The following is a 21962-nucleotide window of genomic DNA, read 5'->3' as shown; positions in this document are numbered from 1 at the left end:
TCGCACAGAGTCGGACACAACTGAAGTGACTTAGCAGCAGCATGGAGTGGTTCATCTTCTACTTTAATTCTTGGTCCATTAAAAAAAATTCTTATTTCTCTAAGCTAATCTAAATTATCTTTAGAAATCTGAGATGTACTTTTAAACACAAGACAGCTTAAGGTAATTACTAACAGGAAGATGTTATGAATTTACTGTATTTTCCAAACCAAAAAGTGATATAGGTTATGTGATCAATATGACCAAAACTTTGTAGAAAAAAGCTTGGATTAATTTAAAAAGGTCCAAAGCATTCCAGTTAGTGTAGGCATGCATGATCTGTATACTAACGTATTACTTGACATGCATGCATTTTGGAATTAGTGCTAGAAAAGAGGAATTTTTTTTTTTTTAATCTTTCTCTGCTACTCTTCCAGTTCAAAGAACAGAGTAGTTAATTTGAATTATTCAACTAGTGAAAACATTGGCATCACACCAGTTCCTGATGTCTTGCTTTACTACTTGGTTTTAAAATAATGTTCAAATCCATACGGACCGAGAAATATATTTTGAACTAGCAGGCAAAGAAAGGCTGCCTAATTACAGGCCTGAGCCCCCTGATCTTTTCAAATGATCATTGTTCTGACTTAATTAACACGAACTAAAACAGTCCTGAAACAACAGGGCACACTCCCATTAGGATAAATTACTCAGACCTACTCACCGCAGCCAAGCGCTCCCCAGAGAAAAATCTGTCACTGCTTTTTCCACGTGCACTACATCTCTTTTCAAAGGACTCTGCTGCAGCTGGGAGCCCCTCTGAAGGGACATCTGCTCTGTATTGAAATCTCTTAAGTTTGGAGATGTGGACCATGAATAAAGCGTGGAGAAAAACCCATGGTCGATAGAGCCATGACCTAGTGGCTTAGCAGCATGCTTGCCTACAACACAGTTTTATTCTGGTTTCCCATTTTCCATTGAGTATTTAAAACTTTGCTGTTGCTGGCCCCAAAAGAGGGAAGAATGGGCGTAGTCAATAGAAAAATACTATTTCCTTAGCAAGGTTCATAAGCTGAGCATCACTAGTTCACTAAGAGCCTGGCTTTTGGAGTCAGGCCAGCCTAGTTTTGCCCCTTAAGAGGCAAATGCTGGACCACTTCCTGCTTCCTTCAGCCTTGATTTCCTTATCTGTCCGGTGGTAAACTCAGCGCTGCCATGTCATAGGATTCATGATCTATAGATGTTGGCCATTTTGACCCATGTGAGTCAATAAATAAAATAAAAGATTATTCTCAGGAGTTCCCTGGTGGTCCAGTGGTTAAGAATCCATCTTGCAATGCAGGAGACACAGGTTCGATTCCCTGGTCAGGGAAGTAAGAGCCCACATGCCACAGAGCAACTCAGCCTGCACACAACTGAGACCTGACACAGCCAAGTAAACAAATGACTATTTAAAAAGAAAGCAAGAAAAGATCATTCTCCACAAGCTTGCATTTGTCTTGTGACAATGTCTGCAAAAGCACTATAGTTGTCTCTTCATCAGGAATGAAATCACATTTAAACCTAGGGCAATATAAATACATTTATTTATTTATTAGCCTATTGCAATTTTTAGCCATTCTTCACTTGGTAGTAACATTACTCTTGAAAGTTGCTTGGATAGCAAGATCAAACCAGTCAATCCTAAAAGAAATCAACCCTAAATATTCACAGGAAGGACTGATGCTGAAGCTCCAATACTTTGGCCACCTGATGCAAAGAGCAGACTCATTGGAAAAGACTGTGATGCCGGGAAAGATTGAGGGTGGGAGGAGAAGGGGGTGACAGAGGATGAGATGGTTGGATGGCATCTCCGACTCAATGGACATGAGTTTGAGCAGACTGTGGGAGATAGTGAAGGACAGGGAAGCCTGGTGTGCTGCAGTCCATGGGGTTGCAAAGAGTGGGACGTGACTTAGCAACTGAACAGCAACAATAACTTTTCTTCCCCAATTGTTAAAGGTCACAGATGGTGAATGAGTACCTTCTGTGTCCTCCAAGTAATTCTGTTTGGTGCTAAACAAACTATTAACAGACATTTGTCAGTTGACAAGGGAAAGGTAGAAACTAAGGGTTTAAAGAATGAATTCAGGGGACTTTCCTGCTGGTTCGGTGGTTAAGAATCCACCTTCCAATGCAGGGGACATGAGTTCCATACTTGGTGGAGGAACATACCACAGGGCAACTAAGTCCAAGAGCTGCAATGAAGACTCAGTGCAGCCAAAAAAAGAGTTCAAATAAAATGGGACCTTAGTTCATGTCTGAACACTTAGTTATGATACTAATGAAGCTCTGGCTTGAATGGATTTTTAAAGAATTTATTCTGTTAAGAAATATAACAGGGGATGGCCACAGACATATTACAATCAGGAGCGAGGCAAATAGTAAACAAAAATCCTCCTTTTTTTTCAATTAAGAAATCAAAGACTCTGCTTCCTAGCCCCTGAAATGAAACAGTCCCTTTCAGGGCTGATGTGTTTCCAGACCTTTAAGCACTGTAAACCATCAGCCTTTCACTCCTTCTAGGTGAATTCACCCAAACTCCATTCTTGTGAGAAACTGTGATAAATCATTCCTGCAAAAGCTGTTAAAATCACAGACTTAAAAAATCTGGTAAATTCTACTGCTCGGTCAGTTCCATTATTCTGTTCCTCATCTCAATATAACTACCACTGGTTTGTGAGATATACCCATGAACACAAGAAACATCAAGACATATCTAGAGGCCTTGTCCTCAGACTCTCGGAGGGCTAGCAGTCTTCATGAGACTTCATGTGGGAGTGGAAGGCTTCTTGATCCGAGAAGGTTTTTCCACAGGTGTTACAGGGAGAGCCATCATCCTCCCTGTGCGAGCGCCGGACATGGCTGTCGTGAGCAGCGTGCGATGCAAAAGATTTACCACAGTACTTGCATTTGAAGGGCTTCTCCCCCGAGTGCTGCCTGATATGCGTGCGGAGTATACTGGAGGCAGTGAATTTCTGCAGAGGACAGAAAGCAGAGGGAAAAATAAAACGCCATCCACCAATGAAACAAAAGAGTTCATTTCATTGTGACCGATCCTTGGTGTTGTTTAGTTGCAAAGTTGTGTCCGATTCTTTTGTGACCCCATGGACTGTAGCCCACCAGCCTTCTCTGTCCCTGGGATTCTCCAGGCAAGAATACTAGAATGGGTTGCCATTTCCTCTTCCAGGGGATCTTCATGACCCAGGGATTGAATCCATATTTCCTACACTGGCAGGCGGATCCTTTACCCCTGAGCCACCTTAGAAGCCCCCACTGATCCTGATATTGCTGTTTAGTTCTCCAGTCAACAAATCCTAGGCTTTAATGCTATAGGGCACTCTTGGTCACCAGGAGTAGCCTTAGTAAAAAAGGACATGATGGACATGCCACTGGTTACAACAGTGGCCCTTCAATGGCTAAGATCACCTGGGTGTCTAGTCAAAAATGCAGGTTGACCTGATGAGTACACTCTTTTGGGTAAGAAGTCAGCTGCATTTAAGCAGATGGTACTGAGATCACCCTCCAGGATGGTCTGCATTGTGGAAGGAATTGCTAACACTGGCCACTGTCTTTGCATACATGGGTACCTTATCGGTTTCTTCTTCTCTTTTTTAGCTAAACTTTTAGAGTAATAGTGATTCATGTGCAGTTAGAAGAAACAATAGAGATTCTGGGTACCCTTTACCCAGTTTCCCCAATGGTTGTATCTTACAACTATAGGACAATATCACAATCAGGATGTTGACATTGAAAGAGTCAAGAAAATTAGAGACACCAAGGGAATATTTCATGCAAAGTTGGGCACAATAAAGAACAGAAATGGTATGGATCTAGCAGAAGCAGAAGATATTAAGAAGAGGTGGCAAGAATACACAGAAGAACTAAACAAAAAAGATCTTCATGACCCAGATAATCATGATGGTGTGATCACTCACCTAGAGCCAGACATCCTGGAATGCAAAGTCAAGGAGGCCTTAGAAAGCATCACTACAAACAAAGCTAGTGGAGGTGATAGAATTCCAGTTAGTTATTTCATATCCTAAAAGATGATGCTGTGAAAGTGCTGCACACAATACACCAGCAAATTTGGAAAACTCAGCAGTGGCCACAGGACTGGAAAAGGTCGGTTTTCATTTCAATCCCAAAGAAAGGAAATGCCAAAGAATGCTCAAACTACCGCACAATTGCACTCATCTCACACGCTAGGAAAGTAATCCTCAAAATTCTCCAAGCCAGACTTCAGCAATACGTGAACTGTGAACTTCCAGATGTTCAAGCTGGTTTTAGAAAAGGCAGAGGAACCAGAGATCAAATTGCCAACGTCTGCTGGATCATCAAAAAAGCAAGAGAGTTCCAGAAAAACATCTATTTCTGCTTTATTAACTATGCCAAAGCCTTTGACTATGTGGATCACAATAAACTGTGGAAAATTCATCAAGAGATGGGAATATCAGACCACCTGACCTGCCTCTTGAGAAATCTGTATGCAGGTCAAGAAGCAACAGTTAGAACTGGACATGGAACAACAGACTGGTTCCAAATTGGGAAGGGAGTATATCAAGGCTGTATACTGTCACCCTGCTTATACAACTTCTATACAGAGTACATCATGTGAAATGCTGGGCTCAATGAAGCACAAGCCGGAATCAGGATTGCCAGGAGAAAATATCAATAACCTCAGATATGCAGAGGATGCCACCCTTATGGCAGAAAGTGAAGAGGAACTAAAAAGCCTCTTGATGAAAGTGAAAGAGGAGAGTGAAAAAGCTGGCTTAAAACTCAACATTCAGAAAACTAAGATCATGGCATCTGGTCCCATCACTTTATGGCAAATAGATGGGGAAACAATGGAAACAGGGAGAGACAGACTTTATTTTGGGGGCCTCCAAAATCACTGCAGATGGTGACTGCAGCCATGAAATTAAAAGACCCTTGCTCCTTGGAAGAAAAGTTATGACCAACCTAGACAGCATATTAAAAAGCAGAGATATTACTTTGCCAACAAAGGTCCATCTAGTCAAAGCTGTGGTTTTTCCAGTTGTCATGTATGGATGTGAGAGTTGGACTATTCTATAAAGAAAGCTGAGCACCGAAGAATCGATGCTTTCGAGCTGTGGTATTGGAGAAGACTCTTGAGAGTCCCTTGGACTGCAAGGAGATCCATCCTAAAGTTAAATCAGTCGTGAATATTCATTGGAAAGACTGATGCTGCAGCTGAAACTCCAATACTTTGGCCACCTGATGCGAAGCAGTGACTCATTGGCAAAGACGCTGATGCTGGGAAAGATTGAAGGTGGGAGGAGAAGGGGACAATTGAGGATGAGATGGTTGGATGGCATCACCGACTCAATGGACATGAGTTTGAGTAAGTTGCAGGAGTTGGTGATGGACAGGGAGGCATGGCATGCTGCAGTCCACGAGGTTGCAAAGGGTCACATGTCACTGAGCGACTGGACTGAACTGAACAGAACATTTCCATCACAGGGGCCCTCATGTCACCCTGTGACAGGCACACATAGTTCCCTCCCACACCTACTTTTAAGCCACTGCAATCACTAATCTGTTCTCCATTTCTGTAATTTTATTATTTTGAGAATGTTTGTACATGGGAGCATACAATATGTAACCTTTGGGGATTGGCGGTTCCCCGCAGAATTTTTTTTTGCAGACTCACACAAGTTCTTTCATGTACAACAGCTCATCCTTCGTTTTAAAAAATTATTTATTTATTCTGGCTGTGCTGGGTCTTTGTTGCTGCGAGGCCCTTTTGTGGCACGTAGGCTGACTAGTTGCGGCTTCTCAGCTATATAGCACAGGCTCAATGTTTCGGGCACACAGGCTTAGTTGCTCCGCAACATATGGGATCTTTCTGGATCAGGGATCGTTCCTGTGTCTCCTACCCTGGCAGGTGGATTCTTTCCCACTGGACCACCAGAGAAGTCCCAGCTCGCCCATTTTGATTGCTGAGAAGAACTCCGTGGTGTGGATGTTCCAGCCTGTTTAATCACCTACCCGTGGAACGGTACCTGAGTTATTTCCAGTTTGAGGTTTCTATGAATAAAGCTGCTATTAATATTTGTGTACAGGTTTTAGCATGAACACATAAACTTTCACTGCTCTGGGATAAAAGCCCAGGAGAGCAATTGCTGGGCTGAATGGTTGTTACAAGTTTAGCTCTTAAACTGCCAAACAGCTTTCCAGAGTAGTTCTATTATTTTAGGTTCACAAGTGCTTTGCTGTTTTCACATGGCCATTTTGTTTCTTTCCCTTACTTACACCCTTTCCCCTAATTCATTTCAATACTCTGCTCTGACCTTTGTCACTTTCAAGTATGTATTAGAGATGCAATGACCCCAATCTGGGAGTCTGCTGACAGTGATAGAAAACACCAGGTTAAACCAGTGACCTTGGAGTTTCAGGACTGGGTCCATGTGGGGCTGGACCACTGCTCACTAAGGAGCACAAGGTGTAGGTGCCTAGGACACCCAGATGAGGACAGTCTCCATCTCAGGTGACAGGAGTCTAACTAGAAGTCAGAACCTCAGGGCTTCCCTATGGCTCAATGGTGAAGAGTTCTGTCTGCCAAATGCAGGAGATGTAGGTTTGATTGCTGGTCTGGGAAGATGCCACATGCCTAGGAGTAACTAAGCCTGTGCGCCAGCCACACTACTGAGCCTGCTCTCTAGAGCCTGGAAGTTGCAATTATTGAGCCCATGGGCTGCAACTACTGAAGCTTGTGAGCCCTAGAGCCTGCGCCCTGCAACAAGAGAAGCCTGCAAGGAGAAGCCTGTGAACTTCTAGAGAGTAGGCCCTGCTTGCCACAACTAGAGAAAAGCCTGTGCAGCCACGAAGACCTAGCAGAGCCAAAAACAACTACCTAACTAGCTAAAAAAAAAAAAAAAAAAAAAAAACACCAGAGCACCAAACAGCTCATTTATGACCCAAGTGCATTGAGACACCCCTCTGGGCATCTCTCATTCCCAGATTAGCCAGCAATTCAAGGTGAGGATCAGAATTAGAACGCCACGAAGAGGTGGGATATTTTGAGCCTGCTCTGGAAATCTGGCAGATCATTGATGTCTCAGGATAGAGTCCCCGTCCAGACAAATCCAGAGCCACCCTCCTTAGGTCTGTGCTAGCTGCACACTGTCTAGTTATGTCTTAGCCCCAATTTGCTACACTGATTATTTCCATTCTATTGACACAGTTTCTTTGGTGGTGTCCGTTTCCCTAAGCCAGGTAGTTTTATTCCTCTTTTGGAAATTTAAAAGTCACCCTAATAGAGACTATTTCATGGCTACATTATTTTTTAAAAATAAATGGCTTGATGATAGAAATAGCAGATTTCAGCATATCCAATAAGATTTTCTAAAATGATGGAAATGTTATGTCCGTGCCAGTGTGGTGGTTGCCAGCCATCAATGGTGGGACTGTTGAGCACCTGAAATGTGGCCACTGCCACCGGGTTACTAAATTTTCAATTTTATTTCATTTTTAGTCAATTAAATAGCCACATATGGCTAATGGATAACATTGGACAGCCCAGATGTACCTCATCGAAATAGGACATGAGATGTTTTGGTATAGTATTTTTAAAGCTAACCCAGCAACTTTTGTTCCCAGCCCCTAACCACGATATATTTGTCTCTTCACTTTTATAAATTAATATTCTGTTTAACAAGATTAGATGTTACTTCAGTAAAAGTGCTCTGGAAACCAAGATCGGCAAAACTTAAGAGTGTGTACTTAAAAAAAAAAAAGGGCAGTCTGTACTTCATGTCTGTTATCATTGGAATCTTATAAATTTAGGGTCCATTTCATAACAAATGCCTTAAGTGCCAATTTGGCGATAGTAGGTTATATCTGATCATTGTAAGCAGACATGAATATAATCTGGGGTGGAAATTGAGGATGTGCTAATGATGAATTAATTTACCAGGGACTCATTATAAGCCAGGGTTTATTCTATAAGTTCTTATCCATGGACACCCAAACAGGGCTCAAGGCAGATTCCTTAAAAGAAGGTTCCACTGAGACTTCCCGGACAGTTTAGTGGTTAAGACTCTGCCCTTCCACTGCAGAAACATGAGATTGATCCCTGGTCAGCGAACTAAGATCCCACATGCTGTGTGCGGTGCACTGCATGGGGTGGGGCAAAAGAGAAAAGAAAAAGGAAGGTTCCATTTACCTTAGTACAATACACACAGTGGTAGGGTCTGTCTCCAGAGTGGACTCTCATGTGTTTGTTTAGACTGGAAGATTGAGAGAAACACTTCCCGCATGTAGAACACTAGGACAGAAAAGAAAATAGAGCTGAATCCGCATTTTCCCCCTAAGGAGTTAACTTCACCGTTACGTTGATCTCAGGCGGTGGTGACGGTGGGGGAGGACTGCTGTATTCATTCTGTGCACATCTGTGGGCAGAGGATCGAGCAGCCGCAGGCTGAGGGTCTAGCTGAGACAGGTGAGGGCATCACAGGACTCGGGAAGAATCCGACACCACATTCCGGTCCACAGCCTACTCAGCGCTGTGGCTCCAAGCCTTTCCTCGAAAGTCTTTGGACGTTACTGGCCTAGATATATGACCCTGGTGGGTAACAGAGGCCTGACTCTGTCCTGCTCTGTCAACAGGTAGCTGTGTGACCAGAACGAATCAGTTAAACTCGGAGTCTTTGCTCAGTTTTCCTCATGGGTAAAATACTTGCCCGGCCTTTTTTACAAGGCTGGGAGGAAATTGCAAGCCCTCAGCAATGAATTCGCCAAGTGTTTATGGAGAACCTCTCAACACTCTGCTAGAGACAAGGAGTAAAAACCTCGTGGGAGTGGGGACAGATATGTAGACCCAAGTGGCAATACAGGTGGCAGATGATGCAAAACATGCACCTACAAAAAAAAGGGCAATGGGTGAGGGGGGTCAGGCAGTACAGCCACCTGCTGCAGGAATGGCAGGCGTGAACTGCTGCAGGAATGACAGGTATGCGGCATTTCTCTGTGTCCTGGACTCTGACGACTCCTGTCTGATCTCAGGAATTCTGAACCAGGTAAAAGAAACTGTGTTTCTGGACTCTCTTCCACAGGTGTCCTTATGGGCACACATGGTAGCCTGGCTATTTTTATTATTTTTATTTACTTAACTTATTTATTTTAACTTTTTATTGGAGTAGAGTTGCTTTATACTGTTTTGTTAGTTTCTGCTATACAGCAATATGAATCAGTCACACGTGTGTATGTGCACACACATATATATATATATCCTCTTGTTTGGATTTCTTTCCCATTTAGGTCACCCCAGAGCACTGAGTTCCCTGTGCTACAAAATAGGTTTTCAGGAGTATCTATTTTATACATAGTAGTGTATAATGTCAATCCCAATCTCCCAGTCCACCCCCCTTCCCCCTTTGGTATGCATGTCTGCTTTGCAAAAATAGGTTTAATTTTTCTAGATTCCACACATAAGCGATATTATGTCTGTTTTTCTCTTTCCGACTTACTTCACTCTATTTGACAGTCTCTAGGTCTATCCACGTCTCTGCAAATGAACCTAGGTATTTTTAGATGGTGGGATTTGGGGGTGGATTTTAAAAATCTTCTCTAATTTTTCTTTACTACTTGAAGTTTGAATAAGGAGCATGTATTGACATTGAAAGTGAAGGTCACTCAGTCGTGTCCAAATCTGTGACCCCGTGAACTACACAGTCCAAGGAATTCTCCAAGACTATAGTACCGGAGTGGGTAGCCTTTCTCTTCTCCAGGAGATCTTCCCAACCCAGGGATGGAACCCAGATCTTCCGCATTGCAGGCGGATTCTTTACCAGCTGAGCCACAAGGGAAGCCCATATTGTCATTACTAAAGCGAAAATAGTCAGATGTTGAAGTTAACATTGCAAAAAGAACAGATCAATTTTAAATGAAAGGGAAGCGATTAGAACATGAACCTGTTCTTGGAAATTAAAAATAACCAACGAAAATGCACAGAATGAAATGCTGTATTCAATAGGCTCAGCTGACTGCTAAAGACTGAAGCATGACATAAAAATGAAGGCTGAGAACTCTCAGAGAATGCTGATGAAAAAAAATTAAGGTTAATAAGTACAGAGAAGTGGATTCAACCTAACATTTGGCTAAAGGAAGAGAACAAAAATGGAAGATAGATAATGGCCAAGGAAAGCACGAGGGCCTTCCCTGGTGGTACAGTGGTGAGGACTCCAAGCTTCCACAGCAGGGGTAGGGGTTCAGTCCCTATTTGGGGAACTAAGATTCTGCAGGCTGAAAAAGAAAGCCCGAAAGTGCAGGAGAACTCTGAGCTTAGGATCTGTGCCTTCAGATAGAAAGAATACTTTGTCTCTTACTGACTACAAAGCAGGCAGGGGTGAAAAAAAAAAGGAAGGAAAGAAGAAAGAAACATTTAATACATTGTGTTAAAATTTCAGGCATAAATTGACAAACCACAAGACAAATACAAACTAGCCAAGAAAATATATCTTATTTTATTTTTTAGATTACTGTTGATCTTAATCGCTGAACCACCAGAGGAGGTTTCAGAAAATATATTTTAAAATGTAAACCTCATAAATAACAAAGATGCAAAGCCAAGCAAGATACCATTTTCCATCTAAAAAAATGTGAACATAAGAAGGATATTATTATTGTGGGAGACCTGGGGTTACTGACTCCGTACACTGCAAGCCCAGCTGGTTGGACTGTCTGGAAAGGTGCGTGGTACCTTAATTCAAGTGCCTTAAAATTGTACCTTTGACTCAATCTTTCTACTTCTAGGACCTTACCCCAAAGAAATAATCAGAAATGAAAAACAGAGTGATTTATATATAATATTGTTCACTGCAGCCATACTGGGAGGAAATGCACAAAACAGTGGATTTGTTAAGTACGTAACATCAGTATGACCCCAAGTGTATTAAAAATATATACACATATAGAAAAAAATTATACGTAAAATAACTTAGGGCCATAGCATATCTAGTGGTCTTTGTTTTCTTTTTACCTCCAGTGTGTATTTTCTCATGTTAAAAAACTGCAGATAAAAAATAAAATTTTAAGCTTACCAAGTGAAGACATAAAAATCATGCTTGGCTTTATTCTCCATCATACTCCTAGAAAGACTGCAGTATAATGGCTTCTTTCCAATTGTGTTTCCATTTATATGTAAACATTATATACAGTGTACATGATATTCTAGGTGACATCATTCCATACATATTTTGCAACTTGTTTGTGCTTAAGAAGCCAAAATTTATATAACCAAGTCCCTATTGATTTACATGTAGAATACTGGACAGTATAACTTTTTACTCTGCCAATCTATAGCTGAGAATAAAGAAGGCTGAGCACCAAAGAACTGATGCTTTTGAATTGTGGTGCTGGAGAAGACTCTTGAGAGTTCCTTGGACTGCAAGGAGATCAAACCAGTCAATCCTAATGGAAATCAACCTTGAATATTCACTGGACGGACTGATGCTAAAGGTGAAGCTCCAATACTTTGGCCACCTGATGCAAAAAGCAGACTCATTGGAAAAGACCCTGATGCTGATGCCAGGAAAGATTGAGGGCAGAAGGAGGAGAAGGGGGCAACAGAGGATGAGATGGTTGGATGCTATCATTGACTCAATGGACATGAGTTTGAGCAAACTCCGGGAGATAGCGGAGGACAGGGAAGCCTGGTATGCCGCAGTCTATGGGGTTGTAAAGAGTTGGCCATGACTGAGCAACCGAACAACAAAAGGTGAGAAATGATTTCACTGTCTTAATAATTTAAAATATTCTTAGATTTACAAAAACAATTTGAGATAATTGTACAAACACTCAGATTTTACAGCTGTATATAACACAGTGATTGTGATATTTCCAGGAGCTTCGCTGTGAAGAGAAGGGGAGAGACAAGAGCCGTTTTATTTCTTCAAATGAAGAAAAGTGGGGCTGGCCGACAGTGCTGAAGTCTAATCTGAATCTGTCGGTCTGTACCCACGCCCCATCCTCTTTATCCTAATTAAGACCAGTGGTAGTCAGCACTGTCTTGCACCAAGTCTGGCAGAGCCACCACATATCCAGAATGGTAGACAATGGCTCCCCAATGCACGGTTTCTCTCTTCCTTACAAAGTCCCTGACATGGCACAAAAGCCATCCAGTCTTTGGACCATGCCCGTAACTATCAATATGCCTGTACATTGGACCTAGAGATTATCATACTAAGCAAAGAAAGTCAGAAGCGGAAGACAAATATCATATGATATCACTACTATGTGGAATCTAAAATACGACACAAATGAAGTTATCTACAAAACAGAAACAGGCTCACAGACACAGAGGTCCTTACAGTTGCCAACAGAGAAGAGGGTGGGGGAGGGAAGGACTGGGAGTTTGGGAATAGCAGATGCAACCTAGTATATATAGGATGGATGGACCACACAGTCCTACTGTATGGCAAGGGGAACTATATTTAATATCCTATGATAAACCATAATGGAAAATGATATGAAAACAAATGTATATATGCATATAACTGAGTCACTGCTGTACAGCAGAAATTAATACAACATTGTAAATCAACTATGCTTCAATAAAACATTAAAAAAAAATGCTTGAACACATTATGGAACAAGGTGTAGTTATGTAAAACCACAGGCCAAGGTCTTTCTCAGCTGGGATGTCTCAACCCTCCCCCCAGCCCCCAATCAACCCCACCTCCAAATAAACCAGACACTTCCACAGTCCTAGGTTCTGCTCACGGCCACCTGTCTATGAGGCCTTTCATGGTCCACATGTAGAAAGACACCACCTTCTGCCCCTGTCTGCCATGCATCCGCCAGCTTCAACACGCAGGCATCATATCTCGGTCCATGGACCATCCCATTCAGTCCATGTCTGCCCTTTCACAGTACCGTCACTTCCTTCAGAGACCGGGTCCCATCCTCCCACTCCAGTAATTTGCACCCAGGAGGCCCTCAGGGTGCACCCAGGGGTTTGGGGAAGAAGCATGAAAGCAGAGTGCTGGAGAGAGATGGGTCACTGCCCTAAGTCTTACCTTGTGAGGCCGATGCTTCTCATGAACGTGGAGGATGTGGATCCGGAGCCGGTCTCTCTTCTCAAAGGATCGTTTGCATAAAGAACAGGGAAATTTCCTGTCACCCTTGTCCACACAAGGCGTGTACTTCAGATGCTTGTCCCTGTAGTATTTGTAGGTGAACACCTTGCCACATCTTTCACACCTGTACCCTTCCGCAGACTCTGTCAAACACGGGGGGGAAAGGTGGCTTGGTCAGCTACCTTCCCTCATTCTTACTTTTATCAGGACGGTCTGTTACAACCTTTTATTACAAAAAGTTTTAAACAAATACCAAAGTCAAAATAACAGAATAAACCCTCTTGGGCCCAAACACCAGGCTTTGACAGTGACTGACTCACATCACCTCCCCCAACGGATTATTTTTAATACCGATTTCTCATTTGTTTCATAAACACCTCAGCCCACAATCTTTAATGGATAATGACTTTCGGGGGGGGGGCAGGGCGGCATGTGGGATCTTAGTTCCCCAACCAGGGATCGAACTCGTGTCCCCTGCTGTGGAAGTGCAGTCTTAACCACTGGACTGCCAGGCAAGTCCCTGATAACAACTTTTTGAAAAGCATAACCATAAAGCCACTGTCATACCTAATTGTCAAACCCTTATTCCTTAATAGATAGAAACACATATATATTTGTTTATAATACATATACACGCACTTATGTTTGTTTATTTTTCAGTCAGTTGGTTCAGTTTAGGATTCAAAGTCTACATGTTGTCCACAGTTACTATGTCTCTTCAATGTCTTAATCTATAGGTTCCTTTTCCTTTTTGTTCCTGAAATATATTTATTGAAGACGCCCTTCCTCCAGCCCTACTTATGAGCAGGTCTGTCCTATAGTTACTTCCTAACTGGCCTGTGTTACAAGGTTCATGTACCAAATAGCTATTGTACTTGTGCTTTTCAGAAGAGACTGAGCTACAAGTTCAATAAGTTCACCCTTTGGGGGCCTTGATGGGCACCCAGAGCTTCTTCCCAGGTTTCATCAAGTGCTGCTCCATTGGATCCCACTCACAAAGACTTAGGCACCCTTTTAGCTAACAATTCATTTCTCTGAGCTTTTGGGGAAGATTCCAAAACTAAAACATGGGATTATTATGATGACTAATTTAACCCTAACACTGAGTTCAAACCAACAAGTGGCACTATCACTGAGTGACACACAAGACTAAGAAAGGTAAATCCGTTTTCATCAGAGGAGGAGAGAGGTGGGGGAGAGGTTAGAGAAGGGGCAGCCAAAGCTAGCAAAGGAGATGGCAGGCTCAGGGGTGTCTATGTGTTGGGGTGAGAAAGGGAAGGACCGGGGCCACCTACAAAAGCGTTCCTGCTGAGGACACTCTGGATTCCAGAGGATCAAGTGGTTTTGACTATGAATGCATCAATGGAACCTCATTGCCTCTGCCCCAGGGAGGCAGAGAGTAGCCAGGACTGAGTATATGCAAGTCTGTAGGTGGAAATTTTTTAGTTAGCTTGGGGACAGCAGGAAAGCTATCCACTGGGGGCTTTGTTAGTCAACAACCGCATCCTGGGCACATTTAACAGGTGGCTAAGGAAAGAAATCATCTTATTTATTAAGTAAGTAAGCAGGAAGGCAGCCACCAGCCCCAGGACGATCCATTGCTCAAGTCTCGTCTATCGCTTTCATTGAGGTGCTAATACTCTCAGAACCTCCCCGCTGGGACGGTTTTTGCTCGAAGCTAGAATTTTCATTGGTTAGAAATAACTGGCCTTCCAGCTTCCGGGGTGGGAAGGGGGTTGTCTAGAAGACAGGGTCAGCAGGTCTTTACAAATTAAAGCCCGAAGGCACACCAAAATTCAGAATAGGGGCACAATAGTCAATTTGCATAAGAACCACCACTTAGGCAGAAATGACACAGCACCCTTACTAATTAGGCTTCAGCCGCCTACGTTTTCGGCTCAGGTTCTTGGAAATTTTATCTTAACCTAATTTTGCCCTGTTTCCTTTCCTTCCTCCTCCCTCCCATCTCAATTTTTTTTAGCCAAATGGTTTCCTAAAACTGAAAATGATGCTTTCTGCCCCACCTAGACAACTCTTTAGATAGAGTTTGGTAGTGATTAAGAACTTTCTACACATTCCCCACCCCCACCCCCCCCACCCCGCCCAAAACACACACTCTGCGGGTTTGCAAACTCTAGATAACCCGCCCACATAGGGCCCTTCCCTCCCACTCAAGACCTTAAAGGGGAAGCTCCTACCAAGTCTCAAGAAAAGGCTTGGATAAAATGCAAAAACAAAAACTTTCTTTTGAGAGGACAGAAGAATGTTGACTTTTCTTTCCTTTTAATTCTATTCTCAACCATTCTTAACAGAAAACCATGAATTTATCCAGATATAATTTGGTTCCGAAGTGTAATACAGGGGCTTCCCTGGTGGTCCAGTGGCTAGGACTCTGTGCTTCCAATGCCAGGGACTTGAGTTCGGTCCCTAGGTGAAGGCACTAGATCCCAAGTTCTGCTAAAGAAACTGCATGCCCCAACTATGATCCAGTGAAGCCAAATAAATATTTTTAAAAAGAAAGAAGTGTAGTACAGGTGGGGGTACTACACCAGGTACTACACCTGCTGGGGTTTCTCCCCACCCTACTGACCGTTGTAAGCCCTTATCCCTGTTGCTTATGATTTACTTAAAAATTATTCTACTATTGGGCATTTGTTTGTGACTTTTCACAAATAGGAATGATGCTGTATTAAAAATCCCTGTGGACAAAGCTTTTCCTACTGGAGTATTTCCTAAAGATAAATTTCCAGGAGAGTATTACTGATATATCAAAGGTTATGAAAGTTTTAATAGCTCTGATACATAGTGCTGAATAACTTTTCAAAAGGATAATGATTCTATTTTGTGAGTTGTCAAGCATGTATCTTTCTCAAATCCATTTGGCACTTCTATTTCAGCAGTGCTTGGTATCTCTTGGGAAGTGACTAAAAAGGCTTGGTTTGGTGCCAACTATGGGGCAACTATGAAGTCCAGACCCCAGAGAATTCTGCCATCTCAGCCCTCACCCTCATCCCCACGCCATCCATAAGCTGGGGTACTGAGGAGATAGTTCCACAGCCCCTCATTATTTGACCCCTAGAAAGAGACTATTCATTGTTCACCTCTTAATCCCTGGTGAACACATTCTTGCCCTTGGCTTCACTATTCCCCAAGCCTGGACTGTCTTGCCTCTCTCTGCCTGAACTGTGGTGAGCGTGCATGCGTGCTTAATCCTGTCTCTCTGCTAGCCCAAGGACTGTAGCCCTCCAGGCTCCTCTCTCCCTGCAATTTTCCAGGCAGGAATACTAGAGTGGGTTGCCATTTCCTACTCCAGGGGATCTTCCTGACCTGGGGATGGAACCTGAGGCTCCTGCATTGGCAGGAAGATTCTTTACCACTGTGCTACCTGGGAAGCCCAAAACTTATCCCTTATTTCACCACATTTCTAAGCAGTTTTCCCCAATTTAGTCTAGTCTTCCACCTTCCTTCAAAACACGTGGGAATTCAGAGCAGGAGCTATTAAGGTGTTTACAGTTGTCTCCTGCCATGAAGGGTCTCAGTCTAGTAGGGGGACATGCATGCAGACCATCACTGCAGTGTGATGAATGCAATTCACATGCTCTTTTACCTGCTACTTACGACATCTATCCTAACAGAACAGGATGGTCTTCTACCTGGTAACACATACTAATTTGCATCTGTCTGGTCCCACGTTATGAGATGACTGGTTCCCAGGCTTTTGTGGTTATAAAAATCAACCACCCAAAGAGCTTTTTCAAAATGCAAATCCCCAGCGAGTGGGTTTGTGGTCCTCCAGCTCCCTGTTACTGAAATCTGGTCCAGGGAACAGCAGCAGCAGCATCCCCTGGTAGCTTGATAGAAATTCAAAATCTCCCAGCCTGGAATGAGAATCTGCACCTTACGAAAGGGCCCCACATGTTAACACAACACTAAAACTGGAGAGCAAGAGTCTAGCTCCATGCTCCTCTAAGTGGACTGAGACCCAGTAAGAAAAACATTTTCTACTTGAGACCCAGTTCACACACATCCAGGTGAAACAAAAGCCTCACCAAACAATGCTTAAGTGAGAGTCGTATCAATATTTTCTGTTCTATTTTATTCTTATTCTTTTTTCTTCTTTAATGCTGATCTCTACAACCAAATTGATTTCCCACCCTATTAACATACTGCAAGTCACCATTTGAAAAGCAGTGCTCTGTGTATGGCTGAGACCCTTCACTGTCCACCTGAGACTATCACAACATTGTTCATCGGCCATGCTGTTGCTCTTTAGTCACTGAGTTGTGTCCAGCTCTTTTCAACCCCATGGACTGTGAAGGGGATTTTTCAGGCAAGAATACTGGAGCGGGTTGCCATTTCCTTCTCCTGGGAATCTTCCAGACTCAGGGATTGAACCTGTGTCTCCCGCACTGCAGGCAGATTCTTTACCACTGAGCTACCAGGGAAGATCTAATCGGTCATACTCCAATACAAAATAAAAAGCTTAATTAAAAAAAAAAGTAATGAAAAAAGTGACTTCCTGAGTTGCGTGAGCCTCTGCAGAGATGAATCAGAAGCTGGCTCATCTAAGGCAGAGGCTGCATCCATTTATTTCAGTTTTATTTTATTCTCTGGGAGCGGGTGAAAGGGTAGAAGAAAAGGTATCCTGGTGAACAGCAGTAGCGTCAGCAGCTTTGGGAAGAGGAGGGCATCGTCCTTCAGCTGAGCAAGACTCATGTGGCTAGAGATGCCCTTGAGTTCGGGGTTCTACATTAGAGCTTGGAGGCAGAAGTTCCACAACCAAGTGGAGAAGCTACAGGAAGGTGCTGGTCTGAGCAAAGAGCCCAGTCCTTCAAATAAGAGGAGCTCCCTGGATGAGGGAAAGGTGCGCACTCACCTTCAGAGGACCCAGACGCCTGCTTCCCCTGCTTGAGGAGGCTCACGGGAATGTCCAGAAATTTCTCATAGCAATCTCCGTACCACACGAGGAGCTCCTGGTTCTGGTAGATCTCCTTGCAGCTCTCGTAGAAGATCTGCCCTTGACATTGTATTGCCACCAGGTTCTGCTCCGACGGGAAACGGGCACAGTTGACATAGGACATCCAGTTCCCTGCACCTCCTTTTCCGTCAATAAAGTGGCTCAACTGACCATCTTCAAAGATCTAAATGGAATCAAACAAACTTTAGAAATGTACCTTTTATTTTTCTTTTGGTTTGACATAGAAAATAAGTTTACTTATTAAAAATGTACAATTCAAATCTCACACTTGATCTCTTTGAATAGATTTATCAATATTATTAAGCCTAAATGGATTTATTAGCTGAAAGATATCTGTCTAGGTGGTGTGACATTTTTAAAAGGTTTCTACTTTTATCACATCATTTGTCTAATGGGGATTTTTAAAAACAGCTACTTTTAACTCTGTATGAAGCATGATGGTAGGATTGCAGTTTGTCAGACTGTATCATATTATCCTCCCTTGCCCTGAATTTTGAGGAATATACTTTAGGAAAATAATCTGAAATCCAGACTTGATTCCCAAGTTTCTAGGCTGAACATATATTAATTTCAGAAACATAAGCAAAGGGAACAGGAGGTTACATTTAATTCTATCAGTTCAAGACAACCGATTCGTTTGGTAGTTTATCTCAAATGAGTTTTCATGTGTATTGCTGGAGATATAATTTAATTCTTTCTCTCCAGTGGGTAATTCTGCAGTCTTTGATGCTTTGGTGTTACAAACAGATCCTGGGAAGTCTGGATTTCAGATAATTTTCCCAAAGTATATTCCTCCAAATTCAGGGCAAGGGAGGATAATCTGATACAGTCTGACAAACTGCAATCCTACCATCATGCCTCATACAGAGTTAAGAGTAGCTGTTTTTAAAAATCCCCATGAGACAAATGATGTCAAAAATTTTAAATCTGGTCTTTGTCCTTTTGGACATATTCTTAGCATCACGTGGTAATATTTAAAGTATTTGTTTTGTCTGTAAATATAACCCAGGGTATTGGCTCTTTGTATTCTGGGGCTAATCTTCAGATGAAAATGCCTTAAGGCACTGAAAAGATACACAGACTCCATGTGGAGGTGCTATCCCTAGCAGCTCTGCAGTTGCCTTTTTTTCTCTTTATGTTGCAAAACAGACAGCATAAGACAGCTGATTACTGCGGAGAGGGTCCCCTCTCCCAGAGGGGCAGAGGCCAGGCTTTATCCCCAGTGACCCTCCTCCCCACTTTCTGACAATCCATCAGAAACAAATTTACCTCCCACATCAGGGAATTGTCTCCGTGTGTCTTGACTTCGCTGGTGTTGACCACTTTACCCTGAAAGGGCCCAAACCTGACTCCTTTGGCCACAAGACTACTGCAGAACACCCCAAAATGTGCGACTTCACCAAACTTCGTCTGCTGGAGGCAGAGACCTAGCGGGAGATCCAGGGTAGGAAAGAAAGCCAGTGAAGAAACTTACTGTGTTTGCTGCTGTTAAAAAAAGAAAAAGAAAAAAAAAAAAAAATCCAAGCCAGGAGCCCTGCCCACCTTCTGGTAGCTGAAGGGAGTCGTTATCCAGAGTCTGAGGAAGAGAATCAGCCCCTAGAAAAAGACAGGATTAAATTCTTACTTTTTAGATAAAAGGTATTATAAAAGCTGTCTTCCTCCTCATTCTGTAGAGCTTACATTTGACCCTTCGAGGCTTCCGGCTCCTTTTACATATGCAGGGTCTCATTTTAGACTCAAAAGGACCCTAGTTGGTTAGGTGGTAATTAACCCCCGTTAGCAAATTCAAGGAGAAGGAAATGGCAACCCACTCCAGTGTTCTTGCCTGGAGAATCCCAGGGACCGGGGAGCTTACTGAGTTGCCCTCTCTGGGGTCGCACAGAGTAGGACAGGACTGAAGCTACTTAGCTTAGCAGCAGCAAATTCAAGGAACTTGAGAATCAGAGGTAATGCTGATTTCGACTAAGGTCAGATGACTGAAGGGAGACTCTCAGAGTGAATGGCAGCTGGCTCTCACTGAGACGCCTTGGGCATCCGGGTAGAACTTGAGCCCACCAGATCAGCCCACACACAGCATGAGCCATTTCTCTTAAGACAACCTTGTTGTTTAATCGTTAAGTCGTGTCTGACTCTGCGACCCTATGGACTGCAGCCCGCCAGGCTCCTCCGTCCATGGGATTCTCCAGGCAAGAACACTGGAGTGGGTTGTCATTGCCTTTTCCAGGGGTTCTTCCCCATTCAGGGATGGAACCCGCGTCTCCTGCGTTGGCACCGGGGAAGCAAAACCACCTTGGGTCATGCGGGTAGGGTTTCGGAGGTGAGCCTGGCCTCCCCACCTCTATCTTCTGATGGAAGCACACACCTTCCCCTTCAGCACTCCCACTGCCTGGGATCCACCTGGAAGCGCCCGTTCCGCCTCCTGCTCCCACCTCTCTTCCAGCTGCCCCCGGCTCCCGCATCATGGGGCCCACCTTTACCGGCGCTGTCGGTGGGGATCAGGAGGCCCGAGATCGCGTGGTGCAGGCGGGCTGCGTGCTGCGGGCTGGGGATGACCCCGTACAGAACCAAGTGCAGGTCTTCCTGGGTGAAGTGGTAGCGGCGAGAAGCCTTCCCCTCTCGGTTCACGAGTTTGGCGCCATCCTCAGAGGGCTCTCTGGGGGACCCCGATAACAGCTGCGAGGGCTTCGGCCTCTCAGGTAACAACGAAGCATCCACGGGGGGCGGCGGAACGAAAATCTCAGGTCCCCAACACTGGCCACCGTCGCTCCGGCCGGCGGTGTGTGCCAAGTCCTCGCTGGCGGCGCCGGTAAACTCGCGACTGCTGTTTTGGAAGTGTGGCACCTCCCTGGGGAGGTGAGGAACGGGGTACCAGGTCGGCAGCTTGCTGTACCAGGGCAGGTCGCACAGCGGCTCCCTCGGCAGGGCCAGGCCCGGGCTCAGCAAGGGAGGCGCGGTCCGGAAGCCGAAGGGGGGCAGAGCCGGGGACGCGCCCAAGGCTTCCAGAGGCCGGAAAGGCTGGAAGCCCTCCTCCGCCGCGGTCAGGGTGTTCCCGTAGTGGCCGTAGGGCGGGAAAGGCGTGTAGTAGGCGGCTAGGTGTTGGGGGCTGTTCTGGAGCCAATCGGCCGGGAAGCATCCCTTGTCCTGGGGTCCGGCCTCCCCCGGCGGCCGCAGGGCCATCCCCGGGCCAAGACGCTCGGCGGGTCTGCAGAAAAGCAAGGGCGGCCGGGTGAGGGGCGCGGGGCGCTGCAAGCCGGATCCTGTGCGCCCAGCCTCCCCTGCCCGAGTCCAAGGAAACTGGATAAACTTCCCACTTCGATTCCTCAAGACCAACCCCGCAAACGAAACAAAAACAGCAATTAAAAACACCGCCCCCCTCCCAAACAAAATAAAAACGAAAATCTGCCGGGATTCTGTCCGACACCGAGTTCTGGGTAACTGTCGCCTTCGCGCTCCCTCTACAGACACACCTTGACCTGGCAGCGCTCCTTTCCAACACCCACGCTCGACGCCCGCCCCAAACCCGGCTCCTGCAAAATCCGCTTCAAGTTCCCTCCTCCGCTCTCTTCTCTGTCCTCCACACCCTCTTTTCCAGGGTGGGTCGGAGCTGCAGGACCTCCCCTCTCACCGGGGCGGGGGCCGAGTGCTAGACCGCCCCTGGGGGCAGGCGGCAGCTCCGGGCGCTCCTGGGTCTCTAGCAGAAAGGGCAGGGCCGAAAGCCCGATCGGAGCGCGTAGGAGTCGCGCTCCCCTAGCCCGGCTGCAGGTCCCGGGAGGCCGCTCCTCTGCGAGGCCCGGGTCTGACCCCAAGGACCCCGGCGGTCCCGGCTGCGAAGAGGAGGAGGTGGAGAAAGTAAGTGCCACTTT

The 21962-nt window shown here is 44.7% G+C and overlaps 1 protein-coding gene across 1 annotated transcript; it reads right to left on the bottom strand.

Annotated features, from left to right (window-relative positions):
* Nucleotides 2760-21276, bottom strand: PRDM14 (PR/SET domain 14). Its single transcript, XM_018058124.1, has 7 exons — nt 20577-21276; nt 19642-19695; nt 19369-19526; nt 17998-18262; nt 13062-13264; nt 8210-8311; nt 2760-2996 (listed from the first exon to the last, which is right to left on the bottom strand). Exons 1-7 carry the CDS (start codon nt 21274-21276, stop codon nt 2769-2771), a joined length of 1710 nt encoding a protein of 569 aa, XP_017913613.1. The 3' UTR covers nt 2760-2768.

This window comes from Capra hircus, chromosome 14 (assembly GCF_001704415.2).
Source record: "Capra hircus breed San Clemente chromosome 14, ASM170441v1, whole genome shotgun sequence".
Taxonomy (NCBI): Eukaryota; Metazoa; Chordata; class Mammalia; order Artiodactyla; family Bovidae; genus Capra; species Capra hircus.
Note: the sequence above shows the minus strand (reverse complement) of the source record. Positions and strands in the feature narration are given on the sequence as shown.